Source organism: Mesoplodon mirus (genome assembly GCF_964341445.2).
Source record: "Mesoplodon mirus genome assembly, chromosome: 5".
In the NCBI taxonomy this organism is placed as follows: Eukaryota; Metazoa; Chordata; class Mammalia; order Artiodactyla; family Ziphiidae; genus Mesoplodon; species Mesoplodon mirus.
Genome location: NC_138980.1, coordinates 179,598,133 through 179,621,227, shown reverse-complemented (window position 1 = coordinate 179,621,227; position 23,095 = coordinate 179,598,133). Strand labels below are relative to the sequence as shown.

The 23,095-nt window shown below is 48.2% G+C and overlaps 1 protein-coding gene across 1 annotated transcript; it reads right to left on the bottom strand.

Moving 5' to 3' along the window:
* Window positions 1-7,313: 7,313 nt before the first annotated feature.
* Window positions 7,314-15,428, bottom strand: MED10 (mediator complex subunit 10). Its single transcript, XM_082624167.1, has 4 exons — window positions 15,238-15,428; window positions 13,998-14,081; window positions 10,116-10,218; window positions 7,314-7,966 (listed from the first exon to the last, which is right to left on the bottom strand). Exons 1-4 carry the CDS (start codon window positions 15,357-15,359, stop codon window positions 7,868-7,870), a joined length of 408 nt encoding a protein of 135 aa, XP_082480293.1. The 5' UTR covers window positions 15,360-15,428; the 3' UTR covers window positions 7,314-7,867.
* Between the last annotated feature and the right edge of the window lie 7,667 nt (window positions 15,429-23,095).

Here is a 23,095-nt window from a genome sequence, read left to right as displayed (position 1 = left end):
TCTTGCAGCTCCAGACTCAGGAATCACCCCACCTCAGAGGACCAGGGTGGACAGGCTTCCTGCCTTCCTAGCCATCTCACACCTCTTGGCTGCAGCAGCATCTGGACCCCTGATTTGGCACCACACAGGCAGGGCGAAGGCGAAACCAGCAGGGGGAGGCCGTGGCATGGGCCCGGGGCAAGGCATGGGCCAGGCCGCTCACCTGCAGCTCCGGGACGCAAGGAGAGGTGGGCCATGGACTCCAACTCTGCTCTTGAAAATTTATCATTGATATTATCCCCCAAGTGCCCAGAGTGACCCCGTGGAAGTTCGAGTCCTGATCCTTCTTCCAAACTCTGTCTAGACAGTGGGATGTAATGCTGCTTGATACCTTACACCTTGGGGCTCTTAATGTGAAAGTCCCCACATGCTCGCCAAATGAACTGAACTTAAAAACACTCACGGCGCTGTGTCCGGGATCCAAATGTACTTATATGAAATTTAAAGTTGTAGCTTTAAGTTACCCCTAGAAAGTAAGTTTCTGCAGGAAAGGATCAACACTAGCACCCAGTATATGCGGATCCAGGTCGCCCTTTGCTCTGAAAGTGTCCGAGCGGGTCCTGTAGGTTATCTGACTCCCATTTCCAGTTACCTCCCTTCTTGCCTGCCTCTGCTCTAAAGGCTGTGTAAGCTAAGATGCAGATCACCTGCCACCTTTGCTGTTAGGGACAGCCATGAGACACTCTTCCAGCCAGTGAGGTGTGGGCCGCAGTCCCTGAGGGATACAGCCCTTCTAGAATAAAATGGCAAAGCCTCCACAGGAGAAATCCTTTGGCCCATCACACTTTGCCCTTCCTCTTCTATGTTTACTCTGCCTGGAATGTAGGCATGAGACCCGGAGTTTCAGCAGCCATCTTGTGATGTGAAGACAAAGCCATGTGCTAAAAATGGCAGAGGAAAGAGGCAGATCAGGGTGGGTCCCCGTTGATGCTTGTGAACAGCTACAGCTATTCTGGGCAGAAACTTGGAATTGCTTGTCACAGAAGAAAAAAATAACACCTGTCTTTTTTTTGGCGGTACACGGGCCTCTCACTGTTGTGGCCTCTCCTGCTGCGGAGCACAGTCTCCGGACACGTAGGCTCAGCAGCCATGGCTCACGGGCCCAGCCGCTCCGTGGCACGTGGGATCCTCCCGGACCGGGGCACAAACCCGTGTCCCCTGCGTCGGCAGGCGGACTCCCAACCACCGTGCCACCAGGGAAGCCCACACCTATCTTTTTTAACTCACTGTTATTTGAAACTTCCCTAATTTGCAACCAACCTACATGAAACAGTAGATAAAGGCCAATAAAGATTATAATAAAATAGTTATAATAAGATGAATGTAATAAAATTACATACATATGCATGATTAGTTTTGATGTATATTTAAATTATCAAGTGAGATAGGTATGTAAAATTGTTTTTAAATTTTAAAGTAGTGTTCATATTATCATGTTATATAAGATTTCTCACCCCTAAAATCCTTTGACATGTCAAATATAGTGGGGGAAAAAATCAATGCTTCTGGATCATTGTGAAAAATCCCAGCCCAGTTGGGATAACCATTCCACAACAAAAATGAAAAAGTGGAAAAGTTCCCCTGGAAGAGATTCTAACAATCTTGCTTGTCTCGGACACGAGCCCCTTAATTGCTGGGCAGCAAAAGGTCTTGCAGAATGTAACTCGGTCACAGAAACCCAAGGAGCCGATCGCAGGAGCAGACAGCAAACTGACAAAGTCCAGAGCAGAACAGGGGCCAGGATGCTAGAGAAAACAAAGAGGCGTGTGCAGAAAGCCTGAGCACCCTCAGAGCCCCAGCCGTGAGCAGCGGCAGACCCACCCATCTGAGGCTTTGCCGATTTCTGATTCTGAACCAGACGATGCTATAAATAAGACCAGGAATAAATATTCCACCAGCGCATCCCTTGTCTTCTCAGCTTGTGCTTGCTCTGCTGCCGAGCAAGGCTGTCCCCACTTCTGCCTCATTATCCTAGTGTCTCCACCATCAAAAAGGACGGGAAGACTGCTCTGTGAGCCCCACGGTCTGCGCCCACTTCAAGGCCAGTCCAGTCTGTCTCCCTCTTGTCTTGGATTTTGTGTCTTGGCAGGAACCCGGGCACGGGCTGCTTGAAGCCTTCTAAGCAGGGAGATGTCTTAATATCACCAGCCTTCTCATCATCACCGCCCTCCCACCCCAACCAGCGCTAAGCATCCTGCTTAGGCCGAGTGTTTGGTGGCAAAAAAAATTGACATTTGCTCTGGGAGCCAAGAGGAGCAATCAGACTCAGCAACATTAAGAGAGAAATAATAAAAGTGAGTGGCCCTTTACTGACGGATCACAACTGGTGGACTGAGTGCCTGAAAAGCCCTGAGCACTGTCAAGAGGAACCACGTTTTAGTCTGTTCCTGGCAGCCGTGACCAGGCACCACAGAAGGAGCGGCTTAAACAACAGACTTTATTCCTCACAGCTCTGGAGGCTGGACGGCCAAGATCAGGGTGCCTGTGTGCAGCTCGTGCTGGTGGAAACTCTCTTTCTGGCTTGCAGACGGCCGCCTTCTGCCTGTGTTGTGATGACCTGAACAGCTCACAGGTCAGAGTGTTCCCCTCAGTCACCCATCGGGAAGGACCCGATTGGCAGGTGTAGACACAGGCGTAAAGCACGGGGTCTTGTGTGACATAAACACTGCAGCTAGAGGCGGCCCTTGAATCCCAACCGGTCTCCTCCTGCAAGGCCAACTTGTTTCAAAATTAAATGGACGTGTACATGGACTTTCTTGGTGTTCACAGCACACTTACCCTAAAAAACAATTCTTTTTAAATGACTGATTTTTTTTTTTTTTTTTTTTTTAGCGGTACGCAGGCCTCTCATTGCTGTGGCCTCTCCCATTGCGGAGCACAGGCTCCGCATGCGCAGGCTCAGCAGCCATGGCTCACGGGCCCAGCCGCTCCGCGGCATGTGGGATCTTCCCGGACCGGGGCACAAACCCGTGTCCCTTGCATCGGCAGGCGGACTCTCAACCACTGCGCCACCAGGGAAGTCCCAATGGTTGGTTTTTTAAACAGTGTTCCTGTGGACGATTAGCCAGAGCTTATGTGTCACGAGCTATAGGGAGAACCCGCACTCACCGCTCAGGAGCCGCCAACCCTGGTGTGAGAAGCCCCCTGTCGGATGAGGAAGTGCAGATTTGGTCCCTTCAGCGGTCACCTGTCACCCTTCCTCTCTTGGGGCACTGTGTGAGCATCTTCCAGTGCTGACGCAGCCACAGAGACCGTGATGCCCTTCAAGAACCTCTCCCCCAGAGCCCTCACCCCTGCAGCTCCCACACCTTTGTCATGCACACAAGACACTCCCAGCTGTGTGTGCGTGTGTGTGCGTGTCAAGGCCGTCTGCAAGGCATCCTACTTTCTCGGGTTTGTAACTTCCACTGTCACCCACAATATTTCTTCCTTATCGCCAAGCCAAAAGGCCTGTGACTACTTTTTCCTTTTTTATAAAATTTAACTTTTTCCTTTCAAAAAGCAGAAAAGGATCTTAAGACAAGGAAGAAGACAAATGTTGCTTCTGTCTCTACGTGGACGCACATGATCTTAGTGTTTTCACCAGCCCTGGATCTTCGACTCAATTCATGACCGGCCTCCACTGGGAAGAAGGAACCAGACACTTACAGGGGGTGGCAGCTGGGCTCTGGGCAGATCGGGGAGAATGGACATGGCAGCCCCTGAGTCAGCAAGGCCAGGGCCTCGATGGCCAGACCTGCCTAATAGGGCAGAGTAGTGGGTGCAAAACGGTGGATTCCAAAGATCTGTTTCTCAGACTCTGCAAATTCGACGTTATTTGGAAAAAGAGTCCTTGCAGATGTAGTTAAGAATCATAAGACGAGACCATCCTGGATTTTCCAGGCAGCCTTACGTCCACTGATAAATGTCATTACAAGAGACACAGAGAAGACAGCCACGTGAAGACTGAGGCAGAGGCCAGGGTGAAGATGCCATCAGCCCAGGCACAGCTGGAGCCTCCAGAAGCTGGAAGAGGCAGGAAGGATCCTCCCCTGGAGCCCTTGGAGAGAGTGTGGCCCTGCCTACACCTTGATTTCAGACTTCCAGAAATCAGGTGTAAGCCCCGCTCCACCCTTGTTAGCTGTGTGGCCTGAGCAGGCCACCCAACCTCTCTGGGCCTCAGCTTTCTCATCTGTAAACTACCCCACAGACCTCCTGTGGCGACTGAGTCAACGTGTGTAGCGTGCTTAACCCGTATCTGGTACATAAGTGGCAACGTTACACATTAATGGAACGCTAAGCGTTAAAAATTATTATGTAGGAAGTTCATTGACTGGCCTAGGTGTCCGTGGTACACTGTTTAAAAAAAAAAAAAAAAGCACGTTACTAACTCATGTGTACAGGAATAATTCCACATCTAGCTATTCATTTGTGTGTGTGTGTGTTTGTAGAAAAACGTCTAGATGGATAAAAGTCACGATATTAACAATACGGACGGCAATATGTATGCCTCTCTTAGCTGTATTTTTCGGAGTTTTCCGTACTGAACACAGGATTGTATACCCAAAAAGATGGAGGGCATCCTACTTCTGCATAAAGGCAGGGCTTAGTATCTGCTTTTTCATTTTCTTAACCGCAGGGGCAGCATAGGTAACGAGAATAGTGACTTTTAAAGCTCAGGCCCCAGGACCCACCTCTTGGTGCCATAGTGATGTAGCTGTGCGTTGAAAATCACCGGGCTTTCAGGTTGGTTGGTTGGTTGATCAGTGTTTTGGGGAAGTGCAGGCGGGGGTGACTTCAAAATTGAAGGAGGAATTTGCAACTAACTAGGCGTCATGGATGAGCAGGGGTGACGTAAAGAGAAGCAGCCCATCAAAATGGTTGCTATTGCACCAGGATGACTCCAACAATCACTGCTTTAACTGAAATGAGGCCCTTGAGAGGAGGGGTCAAAGGGCCAAGGGAAGGGGCAGTGAGGTCAAGTGTGCACAGCCTGAGTCTAGGATGCGGCCTTGGACCTTCCAGTGAAATCTAAAGGCCGTAGGCAGTTACACTCAACACGCCACCTTCACCATGAGTCTGCAAGAAGGCCGCCTGCAGAGCTTTCCCGTGAGTCACACGATGTCCGTCCGCTCTGAGCGGGGACCGCTCAGTCACCTAAAGAGGACCTGAAAGTGGTTGGCACCTGCAATGAATACTAATGCCAGGCCCGGTGCAAAACGGAGACCAACCCACGAACTTAGGGGAATGTACCGTGACGTCTCAGCATCTTTTGGGGGCTCCACTGCAGAGGCAACGTCAAATGCGCTGAAGAGTTGTTGAAGAGTCCCAAGGCTTCCCCCCAACACACCCTAACTTGTACTGAAAAGACGGAGGGACATTCCAGAGGGACCGGCTCCGGCGACCCCTGCCCCTGCTGGGCCTGGCTCAACAGGCCCCCGGGCTGGGAGGCTTTGTATCATCACTGGCTACTTGATCAGCGCCTCCACTCATCGACGGCAGCCGTTCTCAAGGCTGAGAAATAGCTGAAAACTGCCTGATTCTCAGGCTCCGGATGTGCACAACAGCTGCCCTTTGCCAGCTACATCCTGCGAGTTTCAGAACCCAGAGGGGAATTACAGACACCTGTGGACCCACCAGGCACCCAGGCAGAGGGAATGGAAATACACCCTCCGAGAAGGCTGGGGAGAAGGCCCACGTCTGGGTCACACACGATGTTTTTTGTTTTTGTTTTTTTTAAATTATTTATTTATTTATTTATTTATGGTTGTGTTGGGTCTTCGTTTCTGCGCGAGGGCTTTCTCTAGTTGTGGCAAGCGGGGGCCACTCTTCAGCACAGTGTGCACGCGGGCCTCTCACTATCGCGGCCTCTCTTGTTGCGGATCACAGGCTCCAGATGCGCAGGCTCAGTAATTGTGGCTCACGGGCCCAGTTGCTCCACGGCATGTGGGATCTTCCCAGACCAGGGCTCGAACCCGTGTCCCCTGCATTGGCAGGCAGACTCTCAACCACTGCACCACCAGGGAAGCCCCACACGATGTTTTAAGACAGGGGACAAGGGATGGTCTGGAGTAATCGGGTCACTGCTGGAACTGCAAAGGATGTCTTCTACTGAGTCAACGGAATGGAGTGGGTCAGAACACGCCCTGGACAGTCGGGCTGCATGTAACATGCTGCTCCCTGCACATCAGCTGTGACTTCTGGCTCTGTCATAATACGGTAACAGTTCTTGCAGCTCCGGGGACTGGGGGAGGACTGAGTTGTCCTGTGGGCACAGGGGTTAGGAAGGGCTTTGAGCCCGGCCCCCTACCGCCCACATGCAGCTGCCAACAGGGCGGTGAGAAGAGGCAAAGCCAACGCAGGAGAGGAACCTCTGGGTCCAGAGTCTACTGGCCGGGGTAGCCCTCATCTAGAGGAAACCGCGCCCGGGATGGGAACCCTTTTCTGGTGATGTTTTGGAGAGAACGGAACTACTGACAACAAGGTAGCAACTTCCTAAGGGGCCTGGCCCCCAACTCCTAGCAAATATAAGACTCCCTTGGGGAGCAAGGGCACACACGAGCCCCCGTCCCTGGGAAGGGGTCAGCGGAGAACGCTGTGAGCTGGGCTGACCCTCACTTCACTCGGCCATGCCCGCGGCCTCACCGGACACAGGCCAGTCAGCGGAGCCCGCACCATGCCCACTGTCACACACCAATGAGACTTAAGTCCCTAACTGTGGATCCTGGCTCTAAGGGGTCCAGAATCACTGGGGCCAGGAAATGAACAACACGGGTTCCCGGGCCCCAGCCCAAAGCTTCTACCCAACAGGTCTGAATTGGACCCACCTTTCTGATGAACGAGTCCGGGTCATTCCGATGCTGTGGTCTGCGGTGACCCTCGAGAAACACCGCACTGGGGCCCGCGGCTCAAAGTCAGCCCGCAGGTGCGGCGACAGCACTGCCCAAGCTCACCAGCCACGCAGCCTCCCAAGGCCCGCCCGGCCCTGCAGAGTCCGAAGGCGCGGCTGTCCCCGCCATCTGGCAGCCCCCTCAGGCGGACACACGGGGCCCCGGGACGGGCTGGGGGGCGCGTTCCTGAACTGTGTCAATACGTCCATAATGTCTTCTGTGAAAGAGGCCACGGGGAAATCAGAATCCTGCATTTCACTTTGGCTTTTCCTGCCTAATGCCTGCAGAACAAACTTCACCAATATCCCTCGCACTTTAGGGAAGTGACAATTGTTTACGACATACAAGATACTATACTATGAAAATGTTACAGAATATAATTACATGGAACAAGTCTTATAAGTACTTAAAGACTTTATTAGACTAACTGAAATCTATGGAAACACAGTTCCATTGAACACATTCTTTACGCACTATACTTAAAAATATAAAATACAAAACGAATTTAAAGTACTTATATTAAACCAAGTTTTCCTTCTGTTTTTTTGTTTAGCTTTCTTTGACACCATAAAAGAAAGAAAGAAGGAAAAAGAACAGAAAGAGTATATTAAAAGAAAACTATTAGGTAGAATTTTTTTAAACTTTTACTTTACCTATCATATTTAATATTTCCAAGACTATTTGGCCATGGAGAATCATACACATCGCACTCAAAGTTGCGTGATCACCAGTCCCCTGAGAGCCAGAGGACCAAACAGAGCACGTCAGGGAGAGGGGGCAGCTGGCGGCACAGCCCCGCACGCCCTCCAGGCCCTGCCGTCCCCAGAGGCCACGACGAGGACAAGGTGGCGGGAGGCTGGGCCCAGGAAACAGCATGGCTGCCGCTCAGTCAAGGCTGCCTGAAGGTCACGGCCACTCGTGCAGGGCTGGGAGGACCTTCTGACAGACGGAGGAGGAAGTTAGGAAGGAGGATGGTCTTCCCCGCGGACGCTCCGGTACTTGGCCATGTCCTCAGGAAATACTTTAGAGAGTTCTTGAATCAACAGGCTTTTAAATTTCTAAGAAGAAAAATACACACGGTCAAGATGTTTTTGCTTGTGACCCATCACCCAAGGTAAAGACGATGCCCCACCACAGCCTCAAACTCAAAAGAGAAACTGGGCTTTCCCTGCACTGTCTGCCCACCTCCCTGGATGCCACAGCTGCCAAACCGCAGCAGGGAACTGCTTGCAGCTATGCTGCAGGTACATCAGGTACGTGGAGAACTACCCGAAAGAGGAATGTTCGCGCAAAGACTACTTCTTCCCTCCTGCCTCAGATGACAAGAGCCCTCTCGCGCGGAGCCAGCCTCAGGTGGAAATGATTAGAGCACGTGTAACAGGAGTCTTCCCGTAATAATTAAGCAGTTATTAATTCGAACCACATCAAACCCACTGTGTGCAAACAGCTCTCGATCAAAGCTTTCAGAGCACCTAGAAACCTGTCTTCTCCAAATACCACGCTTCTTGAGCCTTCGTTTCAGCGTAACGTTTGTTTTAATCCAATCTTAAAAGCAGCTAAATATCTGCCAGCATCTCAAAACCCTTTCTTATAAGCTGTACAGAAAAGCAGCACCGCGGATATAAACAAAGAGATGGTCCTTACATAGGTCAGGAACACATCCTCAAAGGAGGCTGCATGCCAACCCTACAGAAAGCACTTAAGACAGAACTCGTGCAAGTTTAATCACTCGACCCGCCAGGCACACAAACTGCACCGTGAGACGTTCCCAATCTCATGAGAGGAAATGACACCACGAGGCAACAGAAAGGGGTGCAAACTGAACAAACAGCAGGGTCGCTAGTGTCACCGCCGACAGGCCATCTCAAGGCTCAAAGGCAGGGAGGCAAACAGGAGCGCGGGCAGCCGGGAGCACATCGCCCTGCGGCCACGGCCTGTTCTTAAGGGGAAGGGCGGGGCTGCTTCTGCCTGTCGTCCCTGAGCTGGACGACCCAGCTCGCCCGCAGACTGGCCCAAAGGACCCCAGCTGGCTCTCGACCAAAGCGTCATCGTGCCCCAGAGGTGATGCTCAGTTCAAGAGCAACTCAATCTCAAGCTGGCCAAGCAGAAATGAGGCTGGGGGCACCACACTAACCCCCACAGCAAAGCCACCTCCAGGGCAGGCCACCTGAGATCAGCACAGATCCCTGGGGTCCAGGCAGCGTGAGACGGGCCTGTCACGGCAGTCCCGTCACCACCTCTGTGCCGGCCCCTCACCTCACCAGCACGCCCTCCGCGTGGCCATCCCCGCGAACAACAGACACCAAGCAGGCACCTGTGCCCCTGGGCAGCAGAGGGAACACAACACTCGTGCCCCTCGCATCCTGGAGCTTAGGCTGCAGCAGGGGACACAGGACAGAGACAGAAGGGCCGATCCTTATCAGCCAAGGCTGGTCCGCAAGGCCTCTCGGAGGAGGTGACACGCTGACCAGGGAGGACGGGCAGTGGGCAGAGGACGTGCAGGAGTCCCAGCAGAGGAGACGGCAGGGGAATGGACAGGAAGGAGACGGGCTGGTGAATTCCAGAAACGCAAACGAGGCCAGTGCTGCCTCGTTGGGGGGGTGGGGCTGGCACCGCCCACCTAAAGGAAAACCACACACACACCCCGCCCCCCGCCACACGAGAGTCAATGTAGGTAAGAAAACACTCCATATACCATGTTCAAGATGCAGTTTTCTCGATCCCATCAAAACCAAGAAACACAAAGAGTAGGGTCTCTGTGGAGAATAGGGTATACGGTACAAAGGGGTGTGGAGTCGGAAGCTGGAGACGACCACCAGAGAAAGAGACGTCAAGGAGGATTAGGCAATCCTCTAAACCACAGACCCAGTTACAGAAAAAGGCCGAACAGAAGGACTCAGAAAGCACCAAAGGGCAACCTGGAGATACTAAAATCTTAAAAACAGAAACAAGCACAGTCAGCCAACAACAACGAACGCCACAAAAATTAGCCCAGACTTCCATAAAAGGGAGGCTAGCCACATCGCTACATTTATTATCCTACTACATGGCTTGCTAATATTTAATTTTATTACCTATTACGCATTTCAGAAACCTCAACTGTGTAATGTTGTACAGTAGCTGACATTTTACAAAGTCTATTAGCCAAACTTGCTTTGTGAGCATCCCCGATGTTCTGACATTATCTTCTGTTTACAGGAACCTTACCTTCATCGTGTCGATCTTGCCTTTAACTTGTTCATTTTTAGCCAGAGCCCTCTCCAGGCACTCTTTGGTATAGAGTTGGGGATTTCGACCTTGATCTATGTATCTGGAAACATGAAACACCTCAATGAACATTCATGGCTGATACCTCCTCTCACAGTTTTCTTATGGGGCAAAAACAAAGGCAGCGATCGGTAACCTCACGTGGCCCTGTTTAGAAGCAGCTGTGGCCAGGAACCAGGTGAATTAGGATTCCTTCGGTGATACAAGTACAGATGACTTGCACTCTCATTACTTCTAATAATATGAACGACTCATGAAATCAAGTAACGATCACTGATAAACCAAGCAAGCTTCACAGCCACACCAGTTCACATTTTTAGCACCTGTGTTTTTCGAAAGGTTTCATGGCCAACCACACCTTTTTATCCTCACAACCACCTGTAAGGTCAGGCAGCTCTTGACAAGAGAGAACTAAGCGTGGGCCAGAGCTTCAGGCCTGAGCAACACAGGGAGCCCACCGAGATGCAACCCAGCAGGCCCACCCCGTCCTCTGTAGAGGAGCCTCGGGGCTGCAGGATCGGGGAGGGCAAAGCAGCGAGCATGAGAGCACCGGCTTTGCCTGTCCTGAGATTAGTTTACCAACTGGAGAGAGGGGGTAACGATACACTACTTTCCTAAAGATACCTACGTGACTTAAATTTAACAGAGACAGATTCTCTCCAATTATTTCTTAGCAGTATAACACTGTTCCGTTGAAATCATCAACACGTGTCCCCAAAATGTCTTCACCATCCCAAAGATTTCACTAAGTGTACCGCCTAGATGAATCTCCACATTTTACCTGCGGAGGCCACCTACCTACTTCTGCACCTTGAAGACCTTCGCATCATCCAGCTAAACTGAATGACTCGTTACAAAGAAACAAAAACCACCACCACTACACTAAGTCTGATTTATGCATTTTTATGCTTCAGTTAAAAAAAATTATCACTTCAGATTAAAGACAGTTAGGTTGCTGTTAATGGCATAAAAACTGGCTTTTGATTATGACAGATAGAGAAATACTAATAAATCAAAAGTCCTAGAAATCCCATTTTATTGTGATGTATTTGAAACGATGGAATGAAAAAAGCAACATTCTGGTTAAATCCTAAGCAAAATTCATCCACTTCTGGGGGCAAAAAAAACCCCAACAGGCCCACAGGTCCTAAATAAACAACCCCTTTCGACAGTGATGTCCTTTGGATCGTCCTAAATAAACAACCCCTTTCGACAGTGATGTCCTTTGGATCGTCCTAAATAAACAACCCCTTTCGACAGTGATGTCCTTTGGATCAGGCTCTTCTTTGAAGACTCGAGGGTTGACTCCCACTTCTGCGAACTCGCCAACCCCAAGCACCAGGCAGAAGGGCCGAGGTTGACGTCAGTGTCTCTGCTCCAGACGCAGTCGGCGTGCTGAGAACAGGCCTGGAGACCCTTCTACGTCGGCACAGACTGACCGACAGCTCGGATCTGCTGCCTGCTGGGCGCTGAGAGGCCAGCCCATCCCAAGTCCCCACATGGGTCTCCGCTGTCCCCGCACCCACCGGCTCTGGCTGTGCTGGCCGAGGCCTCGCCGGCCCGCCTCTTCAGCGGTCCTCCCCATCTGTCTTCCTCTCATTTGCTCCACTTCAGAAGCCAGGACTAGTTCCTTGGCATCTGTCAACATACTCATCCCACACACTCGTAACCAGAATGGCTCTAATGAGGACACTTAAGTAAGCAAAATCAGCCTCCACCTTGCCACACTTCACGAGCAGGAGTCTAGAGCTGCAATACATGCACAAGACAGACCTTCGCGCCCACCTGGGAACACGTGACACCTTGGCCAGCAGGTGAGGACAGAGCTGAGACTGGGAAAACTGCAGCCTACGTGTCCTGACCTGGTGGCCAGCTGCCGAGCTGTGCTGTAACTGGGACTTTCATCTCTGACCTTTGGGGATATAAAAAGGTAACTTTTCATTTTACTGTTCAAGGAACTCTAGTGATATACATTTTCAGTTTTACTGCAAAAAGCCCCAGAATACTCTTGCTGTTCCAAGCCAGCTCCGGGAGGGAGGCTGCTTGGCCCAGAGAATTGGCCCTGGTCAACACAAGTCCAGGATTTGAAACTAAAAATAGAGCTGTCATATGATCCAGCAATCCCACTCCTGGGCATATACACAGACAAAACTATAATTCAAAAAGATACACGCACCCCTATGTTCACAGCAACACTATTTACAACAGCCAAGACACAGAAACAACCTAAGTGTCCATCCACAAATGAATGTATAAAGAAGATGTGGTGTGTATATATACACAATGGAATACTACTCAGCCATAAAAAAGAATGAAACAATGCCATTTACAGCAACATGGATGGAACTACAGATTGTCATACTAAGTGAAGTTAGAAAGACAAATATCACAAGCTATTACTTATAAGTGGAATCTAAAACACGACACAAATGAACATATCTATGAAATAGAAATAGACTCACAGACATAGAGCACAGATCTGTGGTTGCCAAGGGGAAGCGGGGTAGAAGAGGGATGGAGTGAGAGTTTGGGGTTAGCAGACGCTAATATAGGATGGATCAACAAGGTCCTACTGTATAGCACAGAGAACTATATTCAATATCCTGTGATAAACCATAATGGAAAAGAATATGGAAAAGAATATATATATGTATAGCTGAATCACTTTGCTGTACAGCAGAAATTAACACAACATTGTAAATCAACTATACTTCAGTAAAATTTAAAAAAAAAAAAAAAGAACAGAAAAAGTCCAGAATTTTAGTCTCAGCTCTGATACTGACTAGCTAAACAGCCACTACAGTTACTTACTGGTTCTTTCACCTGTGAAATCAGTGTGATAAAACATGGATGGATAAAACCTAAAGAGTTTATTTCCTAGAGGCGTTCTCTAGGCCAGGACTGTGCCCAGGTGCAGGTAACTCTCTTGCAGAAAGCGGTAAAAAGGCTTACCAAACATACCTGGCCTAAGAACTTTTTTTTCAACAGAGCAGATATTATCATCTCCTAGAACCAGCACTGCCAAGGCAGTCTGCGGGATACCAGACCAAATTCGTACTTCTTGGGTTGTTTCTGGCTTTAATATTTTTTCATTTATAATATAGCTGCATAAGACTTTTTCCTTCTCAAGGAAAAAAAAAGGAATTCATGTGGTTGTCCTTTTATATAAGCAAGATTTTAAGAGCCTAGGATGTTCTTCACATATTTAAAAAGCCTTTATTCACATGTAACTCTTTTTAAACAATACAATACTGAGGGTTTTTTATTTAATTAATTAATTTATTTTTGGCTGCGTTGGGTCTTCGCTGCTGCACGCGGGCTTTCTCTAGTTGCGGCGAGCAGGGGCTACTCTTCGTTGCGGTGGTCAGGGTTCTCATTGCGGTGGTTTCTCGTTGTGGAGCATGGGCTCTAGGCACGTGGGCTCAGTAGTTGTGGCATGTGGGCTCTAGAGCACAGGCTCAGTAGTTGTGGCGCACGGGCTCTAGAGCGCAGGCTCAGTAGTTGTGGCGCACGGGCTTAGGTTGCTCCGCGGCATGTGGTATCTTCCCGGACCAGGGCTCGAACCCGTGTCCCCTGCCTTGGCAGGTGGATTCTCAGCCACTGCGCCACCAGGTAAGTCCCTGAGATTTTTTTTTTTTTAATGGTTTAATCCCATTAGAACATAAGCTCCACGACAGCGGGGATTTTTGTCTGTTTTCTTCCCTAGCATATACGAAGCACCCAGACCATGCCTGCCACATAGCAGACACTTATATACTGGTAGTTGAGGAAATAATTACAGCAAAACTAAACAATAATTAGAATATCAAGAACGCTACTTACTCAAAAACTTCTAAAGGGACAGTAATATCATGAAGTTGCTGTCTGCACTTATCGATATCCTGTAAGCCAGTAACAATAAAATTCCTGAGGAAAAAGCAAAAATGGGACGTTAGGTTAATTGGGACGACGGCAATAAGCACCACCCACACCTGGCCGACCAGGGATCCACACGCGTGTTCCTTGCACAAGCACAGGTTACACGTGGCTCTCAGCTCTTTGGTTAGCTACAGAATTCCTAGGAAAGCTTTGGCGTTATATCATATGCTCACTTATCTCCTGATTGTCTTTTCAAACAAGGAATTGCCAATACCGGGGGGCAGGAACCAATAGGAATAAGGGCAGGAGGCTTTGAGAATCTGATGAAAAATACGAGCCTTCTCTCAAAAACATTCACCCTAAGGTGGCGGGGATTTTGTGTGCGGTGTCAGACAACGCCCGGGGTGGGCGACTCCAGTTCAAGCATCCATCCTCAAAGCCTGGGGGAAAGCAAGCCGCGGCTGCCTAGTCTAACTTCAGCTCCCCGCGGGAGCCTTCCTAGATCAGCCGGCTAGTCCCGCAGCACCGGGTACGCAAGGCGGGCTTGCAAACAGGTTGGTGCTTGTGCCCTCCGTACAGCTGTGAGCCCTTCTCCGGAGCATTCGATTTGTATCTGCCTTTTGTTTACCCTAAGGCCGGGCCCCGCCGCCAGCACAAGGCTGCTGCCCCAAAAATCACTTCATAAACGTTCTGTGGCCCGTCGCACCCCACCACCGCCCACCATCATCCGATTCCTCCCTTCGGGCCAAGGCATCAAGCGGTTTCGGAGCCCTCACCTTCCCGGGGCCCGTTTCACCGCACTGCCGCGTGAAGCCCGCCTCCCCTCGGGGGGCAGGGGCGGAACCCCCCGCCGAAGGGGAGGGAGTCCTACGTGCGTGGGGTAAGACTCAGATTCAGAAGCACACCTCCCCATGACAGCCCCAGGAACGGAGACAGATAACGTGTCCAAACGCGGCCCCAAGACAAGGTCCCAGCGCGGCAAAGCGGGAAGGAGGCGGGCCTGCAACAGGCGGCAGCGGCCAGCCCGCCTGCGCACAGCCTGGACCGGGAGGGACCGGGAGGGCCCGGGAGGGCCCGGCCCCGAGCAGGGCGGGGAGAGGAGGCGGCTCTCAGACGGCTCCAGGCTCCCCATCCCGGCTCCCAGGCCGACAGACGCCACCCCGCTGGCGCCGGGGACACGCCGGCGGACTCGGCCGCCACTCACAGCTTCTGGTTGAGCCCGGCCTGGCTGCTGGGCTGGAAGTCGCTGACGATGATGCCGAGCTGCCGGATGTTCTCCACGAACTTCTCCAGGTGCTCCTCCAGGTGGTCGAACTTCTCGGCCATCGCCCGGCCGTCCGCACCGCCGCAGGCTCCCTCCCGTCCCGGCGCCTCTGGCTTCCGCCGGGGCCCGCCACCACTTCCGTTTCCTCTGGGGGCTGGTGGGCGGGGCCTGGATGGTGGGGCGGGGCGGGGCGGGCCACCGGGGCGTGGTGTGGACCCTGAGGCGGTGTCTGGGGCGGGGCCTGGATCGGGGGCGGGGTTTGAGCGTGGGGAGAGGAGGACGTCAGCTCAGCCTGGCCCCAGCAGCCCTAAGCGGCCCAGGTGAGCGGGGCACGCCAGGTGTTGGTCCTCAGGACTCGCACGCGTCCTCCGAGGGCCACAAAGAGCCCGCGATGGGGACCTGTGGGATCCCGCTCTGCCTTCACTGGCCCTAGGCAAGTTCCCGAGCCTCTGAGCCCGTCCATAAAATCAGGATAATGAGACCCGACAGCTACATGAGGTTATTTAGAGGAGATAACGCCGGTAAGGCTGAAGCACAGCGGGCAGTACTTGGAAAGAGTAGCTTGACCCATGATGAAAATGACTTTTTTCCCCAAGTATTCAAATTACAGGTACTTATGGTAAATAATTGCAACAATAAAGAAAAAAATGTAATGAAGAAAGGGGAGAAGACACCTGATATCCTGCCCCGTGACATGAGCCATCTTTAAGATCTCGGAGACCTTCCCTTCCTCTGCTTCTTTACAGGCAGGTACAACGGCTTGCGGACAAAGGGCTTGGTCAGCTCCTTACTCCACACCAGCGAGCCGCTGTGCAGGGTCCAGCAGGCTTCCTACCTGCTCCTCCGGAAGCTGGCCTCTCCCTTTTGGAGCCACTCAGCCTTTGCCCTGACCCTGAAAGGCAGCTCAAGCTGGGCTTCAGACCCATCACTTTTCCAGTAGTGATTTGCCATCCCCAAAGGGGTGAATTAGCAGCAAGGACAACAACACACGGTGACCTTAGGTCTAGTGTCACAACTGAGGCTTCTAGTGCTAACTGCTGCCACCTCCCCCCAGAGGTCTCGGTGCCCTGCATGTGCCATATAAGGCAACGTCTTCACAAATACCCACGTACCTGAAAACCCTAAAGTTTGCATGAAGGACCCGATAAGGACAGTCTCCTTGCCCCTCAGTTGGAATCCTTGAGGTCAGCTCTGGCACCCTGACTCCTTTCTTCTGGTATGTATTTAGCACCCACCAACTCTAACTCTTCCTTCTAACCATCTCCCCTCAGCTCTTCCTTCCCTAATTCCAGCCACCTTCCTAGGTCAGGTCCTCGGCCCCTCGTGGCAACTCTAATAAAACAGTGCCCTGTGGGGTTTCCCTATCTGCGAAGAATAACCTCCCCTACTTCACAGAGCTTTTTGTAAACTGCTGTTCATTGATCTTACTAAAATTCCATTTTGACCACTCTTGTGCTTAAGAAACGTTTACGCCCATTCTTCTAGGAGTAACTGACGTTTGCTCCTGCAGTAGCCTGCCTGGATCCCTCAAGCCACTGTAATTTCCTTTTCTACTGAATATCATAGTATCCAGCATTCAGCCTTTTCAGTTCCTAGAGACTTAGGCAAAATGAGGAAGCCCCTTTTCTTGATGATCTCCAAAGCCTCTCCCAACTGCAGCCAGAAATGGGAACCCAGAGCAGGTACGTGATTTGTCAGACTTACTGAATCAGGAACTCCAGTTGATGTGGTGGGCTGAAGTGACGGGGAAAGCCTCTGTTCTGCTCTGAATACACAGACATGTTAGATAAAATACCTCCCTCCCAACTTAACGGCAGTTAACTTCAGGGGAATTTTAAAACGAGGTGGCAATAAAATACTAGACAAAAAGAAAAAAATGATGACTGGGGAGAGGGCTGGATATGAAGTTAGTCCTTTTCAATTTCATAAGAATAAAAAGAGACAGATATTGATGGCACTTAGGCTTTGTTTAGTATTGATTTAAAAAATTAAGTTTATTTCTTTAGTAGAACAATATAATTTCCAAGCTAGTAAAGGGGAAAGGGAATAAGGACAATGCAATCAATTAAATAGAAGGCAAGAAAAACAGAGAATAGGTGAAGCAAAGAACAAGCATAAAAAATATAAAGCACACAATAAGATAAAAGAATTAAAGAAAAATATGTTGGTGATCACAGTGAATGTAAACAGACTTCACTACTTGTTTAAAAGGGAGATTCTCTCAGATTGGAAGTGTTTTATTATATTTTGTTTTGTTTTATTGTTGCTGCTGTCTTAATCCAGCTATGTGGCTTTTCCAAAGCACACCTAAAACAAACATACAGAAAGGTTTAGATAAAGGAATAGGATAGAAAAAGATATGACAGGTAATCCAAAAAAATTATTAAACATATGAAATTAAAAATTAATAAAAATGTTAAAAGACTTTTTTAATGATCAAGGAAAGAGTCCACCAAGAGCCTATACTAATATTTACCTATAAGCAACTAACAATGTTGCCTTATAATATCTAGCACAAAAGTTGGCAAATTATGAGGAAAAATTCAAACTCCATAATCATAACAGGAGATTTGAACCACCTGTATCAGAAAATGATGTCAAGTAGAGCACAAAATAAATGAAGAATATGCAAGAGTTGAATAATATGATTAATGTATGTGATCTTTGAGAAACACTGAACCCTGAAGAACAGATTATTTTCAAGCACATATGGAATATTTATAAAAATTTGACCTTTCACTAGACTACGAAGGAAGTTTCAGCAAATTTCAAATGGTGTCACATGGACTGGATTTTCTGACTTCAGTGGTATAATTACAGTAGAAATCAACGAAGTTATTTGCTTTTTACACACACACACACTCATACACACACACACACACACACAGACCTGAAAACCAAAACACACTCTTTGAAATAATTCTTGGATATATATACATCTGAATTTGTATGGGCAAGACCCGATTGATGTCCGTCATCCCAATGTAATTATTAGTAGCACTTCCTGTCACTCACTATCAAAGGTGTCTCAATTTGATTGATACATTACATGGCCATACTAGTTAAAGGGGAATTTGTAACATATTTGGAACTGAATGATAAGCACTCCTTATCAAACTTCTGCTTTGCTTCTAAGGTGATACACTGAGGAAAAATAACCTGGAAATAATAAGCTAGGGTTTTCAACCCAAAGAGTTAATGAAAAGGAGCAAGAGAGAAATCACAAGCACAGAAAATATATAGAAAGGAGTGGAAAAGGTAGAGAGAGATACTGAGGAAAACGAAAACTCTTTCATTAGTTTTTTTTTTCTGCTTTCGTTAGAAGCTAGAAAGATGAACAGTAAAGAAAAGCTGACTGTTGAAAAGACGAGTAAAGATACATACTTCAGCAAGTCCATCAGGAAGGCAGAGAGAGAATAAACAATATTATAAGTGAATGAGGGAACATCATTCAATTATAGTGAAACTTGCATTCATATTTTGAAAGCTTGAAGGATGTGGACAATTTTCTAGGAAACTCCCCAACATTAACCTAAAAAATAATAGGAGATCAGAATAGATCCTAACCTTTCAATAAACTGGCCAGCAGACAAAAATCTCTTTCAAAGAAACAAAAGACATCAAGCTGTGACTGCTTTTAACACTAGTTTGTTCTTTTTTAATGAAACATTACAGAAAAAAGAATTTCAATTTTAAGCATTTTCAGAGACTAGAAAACGAAGAAACAACATCCCAGCTCATTTTTTTTGTTTTGTTTTGTTTGCAGTATACGGGCCTCTCACTGTTGTGGCCTCTCCCACTGTGGAGCACAGGCTCCGGACCCACAGGCTCAGCGGCCATGGCTCACGGGCCCAGCCGCTCCGCGGCGTGTGGGATCTTCCTGGACCGGGGCACGAACCCATGTCCCCTGCATCAGCAGGTGGACTCTCAACCACTGCGCCACCAGGGAAGCCCTGTCCGCCTTTTTTTGACATTGAACCTCTATGTCCCTCCTGCTCATATCTTATACCTTAGCTTCCAGATATATTTTAGGAATTCTGAGGAGAGGAATCCAATCTTACACATCCCCCAGAGTCCCAATTGTATTCAAACTAACTCAATAAACAGTTTTTGATTATTCGAAGGTCACAGGAAAAAAAAAAAAGAAAGAAAAGAAAACCACAAAAGAAAGCGGTAGAAAGAAACCAAATGCCTATTTTTCCACCACGGATGTAACTCCCCAGGAAGCCATCCTTTTCTGTCGGGTAGACCCTGGCAGCAACTTGCTTTCCAAATAACTAAGAGAAATGAGTGCTTCTGCAGTTTTGACTTATGGCCCCGTCTGTGCTACCCTCCCCCGGTTTTTTCCAGGACTTGGCAAGTTGTTTCTGCTGCGTCCTGTACTTGTGTCTGTAGCCCACGATACGGCCAGTTCCTAAGAGCTGCTGTGGCCATAGAGAAGGTTCCACGGAGATGTTCTGCACTGCTGCTTTTGCCCCGCCTCATAATAGTCACCCTGGCTCTGGGATCATGTTACCTGTTGTATCAGTTCCCTAGGGCTGCTGCAACACAGTATCACAGACTGGGGGGCTTACACAATAGAAATGTATTGTCTCACGGTCCTGGAGGCCAAAAGTCTGAGACCAAGGTGTCAGCTGGGCTGGTTCCTTCTGAGGCTCAGCGGGAGAATCTGTTCCATGCCTCTCTCCTGACTTCTGGTGGTTTGCTGGCAATCCTTGGTGCTCCTTGGCTTGTAAATGCACCACCCTGCTCTCTGCCTTCATGTTCTCATTGTGTTCTCCCCGTGTGCATGTCTCTGTCCAAATTTACTCTTTTTATAAGGACATCAGTCATATTGGATTGGGGCCCACCCTAATGACTTCATTTTAACTTGATTGCATCTGCAAAGACTTTATTTACAAATACAGTCACATTCTTAGGTACTGGGGGTTAAGATTCCAGCGTCTCTTTTTGGAGGGGACACAATTCAAGCCGTAACACCTGCCTCTTCTGTTCAGGAATGCCAGCCCTTGCTCTCTGTATTGTGACTGCAGGACATTTAATTCAGGCCAGGTCATAATGAGTATAATTATGGTATCGTACCCTACATTTTTGTGATTTGTGATTAGTCATCAGCTCCAATTATTGTTCCCATAAATATTCTCTTTCCTCTCTCCTCCTATTTGTATTGGCTAAAGTGAGAACAGAAATGGGAGTTTTTCAAGGCTGACCTTTGAAACAATCCCAAATAGGGCCATTGAGATCCATTGAGTGCACCAGAGTTTGAAAGTCTCTCTAAATCACTCATCTCCCAGTTGTCCTAACTTATTGTTCCATCGACTATTGTTCTCTGATGAAACCCAAAGCTATTCAAACCCACTGAGACCTTCATGCAGGTTCTCCCTTTTCCTCTTGAAACAGCTAAATTGTGGCTGCTTTCCCTTTACTGAGCATGGTAAATATTGTTTATTTGTTTGTAAGACATGTTTTAAGATTTAAACACCCAAGGCTCCAAATGTAAATGGAATTAGGCTGGAAAATCCCAGCAGGTCAGAAGGTGTACCTGGTAGGACGCTGCGTGCAGAAAGCCTGCAGGGCTCTGCTTACGGTACAGGGTGTCGCTTTGGTTTCCCTCTGAGGTCAAGGTGATCTGCCCCTGGGAAATTTCCAGGCTTCTAATGCTTTGTGACCTTGGAATCTGGAGGCATTTTTTTTCTTTCTTTCTTTCTTTTTATTCACTCGCATTATTGTTGCTCCATCAGCACTCGTGGCCCTTAGTGATGCCATTTGGAACATTTTTTGCCATTCATTTTCATTTATTCTGAGAACCAGATTCAGCTTAGGTTTTTAAAAATGCAGCTATCCTACCAAGAGGGCAAAGCAGCTGGTTTCTGCTTCTTACTTTGTGGATTTTCCACACATTAGCAGTTCTAGCAGAAGGGAAGGTTTGCAACTCTCTTGCTTTGATGATGATGATGATGATGATATGATAATGGTCATGACCATACTGATGCCAATAGCTAGCGTTTTACTGAGCATTTTATAAAGAGTATTTCATTTATTCTTCATAACCCTAAGAGGAAGCTACTATAATTTGCACCATACATAGTCAAATGTAAACCAAAAAAGCTTCCCTAAATACAGAATTGAGAAGCAGAATAATTCCAACTGGTAGAGGAGGCTGATATCACTTTTCCCCAAGTGCCACATTGACACATGAATGTTCAAATAAATCAGATTTACCATTCATTCTATTAGGTTCACATGTCAGTGAGCGTGCATGACTTGTGCCATAAAAAAATATAAATTGTATCTTGTTTTTTACACTAATAAATACTGAGAAACAGTAAGATCTCTCTTCTATTTCCTTTGACATGAAACATCTGTGATTCTACCTGAAATTCTCTGTAATGAACCTATGACAAGATTACATTCCTATAGCCTACAGACTGACATGTGAGACAATCAAGAAATGGAAGCATGCAGTTGACATTCACTATTAAGTTTTTATGAAAAGTTTGTCACAAATTCAAGAGAGGACAGGGTAGCACTATAGAAAGAGGAAAAAGGTGACATATCTAACTCTTTAGGCAATTATACACACATACACAGAAATATAAACTTTTTAGACTTCATACCAATTCTCACCCTACTAGCTCCTTCAGTACATTGCTGAAGTCCTGATATCTCGCAGTCCTGTGTAAAAACTGATGACATTCAGCAGAAGTCTAAGTTTGTCTTAAACACTCCAAAGAGAAATGCACTGTGCTCAAGTATGCTCTTCCAATTGTGATGATCCAGAAATCAAAGCCTTACCTTGCAGAAAATCATGGTGCACATGGACTGGGGACACCTGCCTCTGGTTCTGGTCAAGAAAGAGCACCAGAATGCTTTCCAGCAAAGAACGCCTGAAATAAGTAAATATGAAGCAGCTTGTGTCAGAAGACTAAGTAAAAATATATCAAAACTCTCAGTATGGAAGATGGAAGCTAAGAGGGGCCATGATCAAGGTCTATACAATTTCAGTTACAATGGACACTAGAACTAGTGTCAACCTCCTTAACCTTCTAGAAAATGGCTTTAGTTGTGCTAACCCAGGTCTGTGAGAAGCAGATCCCAAGATGGGATTGAACATATAAGACATTTTTTAAGGAAATACTGGTGAAAGAAAATGGAGAAGTAACCAGAAAAGTCCAGGAGAATCAAGACCAAGATGCAGGTCTGATCCCAAGAAAAGGAGAGAAAGGAGGAAGCAGGGAGGGAGGGAAGAGGTGGTAAAGAAGCGGGGGAGGGAGGGAGGAAGGAAGTGGGGGAGGGAGGAAGGCGGGTGGGCAGGCAGGCTAGAAGCATCTGAGGCTGTAGTGCAGTTCAAAGGAGAGTTTGGTAAGACCACTACAGAGCCCTCAAACCCAGATCCCTCATCAGCAGAGTCCCAGGTCTCTCTGGATGAACATGACTTAGTGTTCCTGCCTCACCCAGTCATTGGCTAGAAGCAGTCCATGGGAGCAGAAACTGTAATAAATTTCAGGGTAGAGCCCTGGGGCTCCTTGTCAATTCTGGCCACTGCAGTGGGAGATCTGAGGGGTGTATTTTCATGGGCACCACATCAGGTCAAATGACAATCATAACCATAATCAGAATAATGGCTGTTTACTGACAGCCTGCTCAGAGCCAAGCATTGCACTAGATATTTTACATATTAAACATAATTGTCGAAACAACCCTCCAGGATAGGTATGGTTGCTCCTCAATTTCAATGAGGAAGTTGAAGCTTGAAAGGGTAAATGCCTTACCAGGACTACACAGCTGGTTGGTGCAG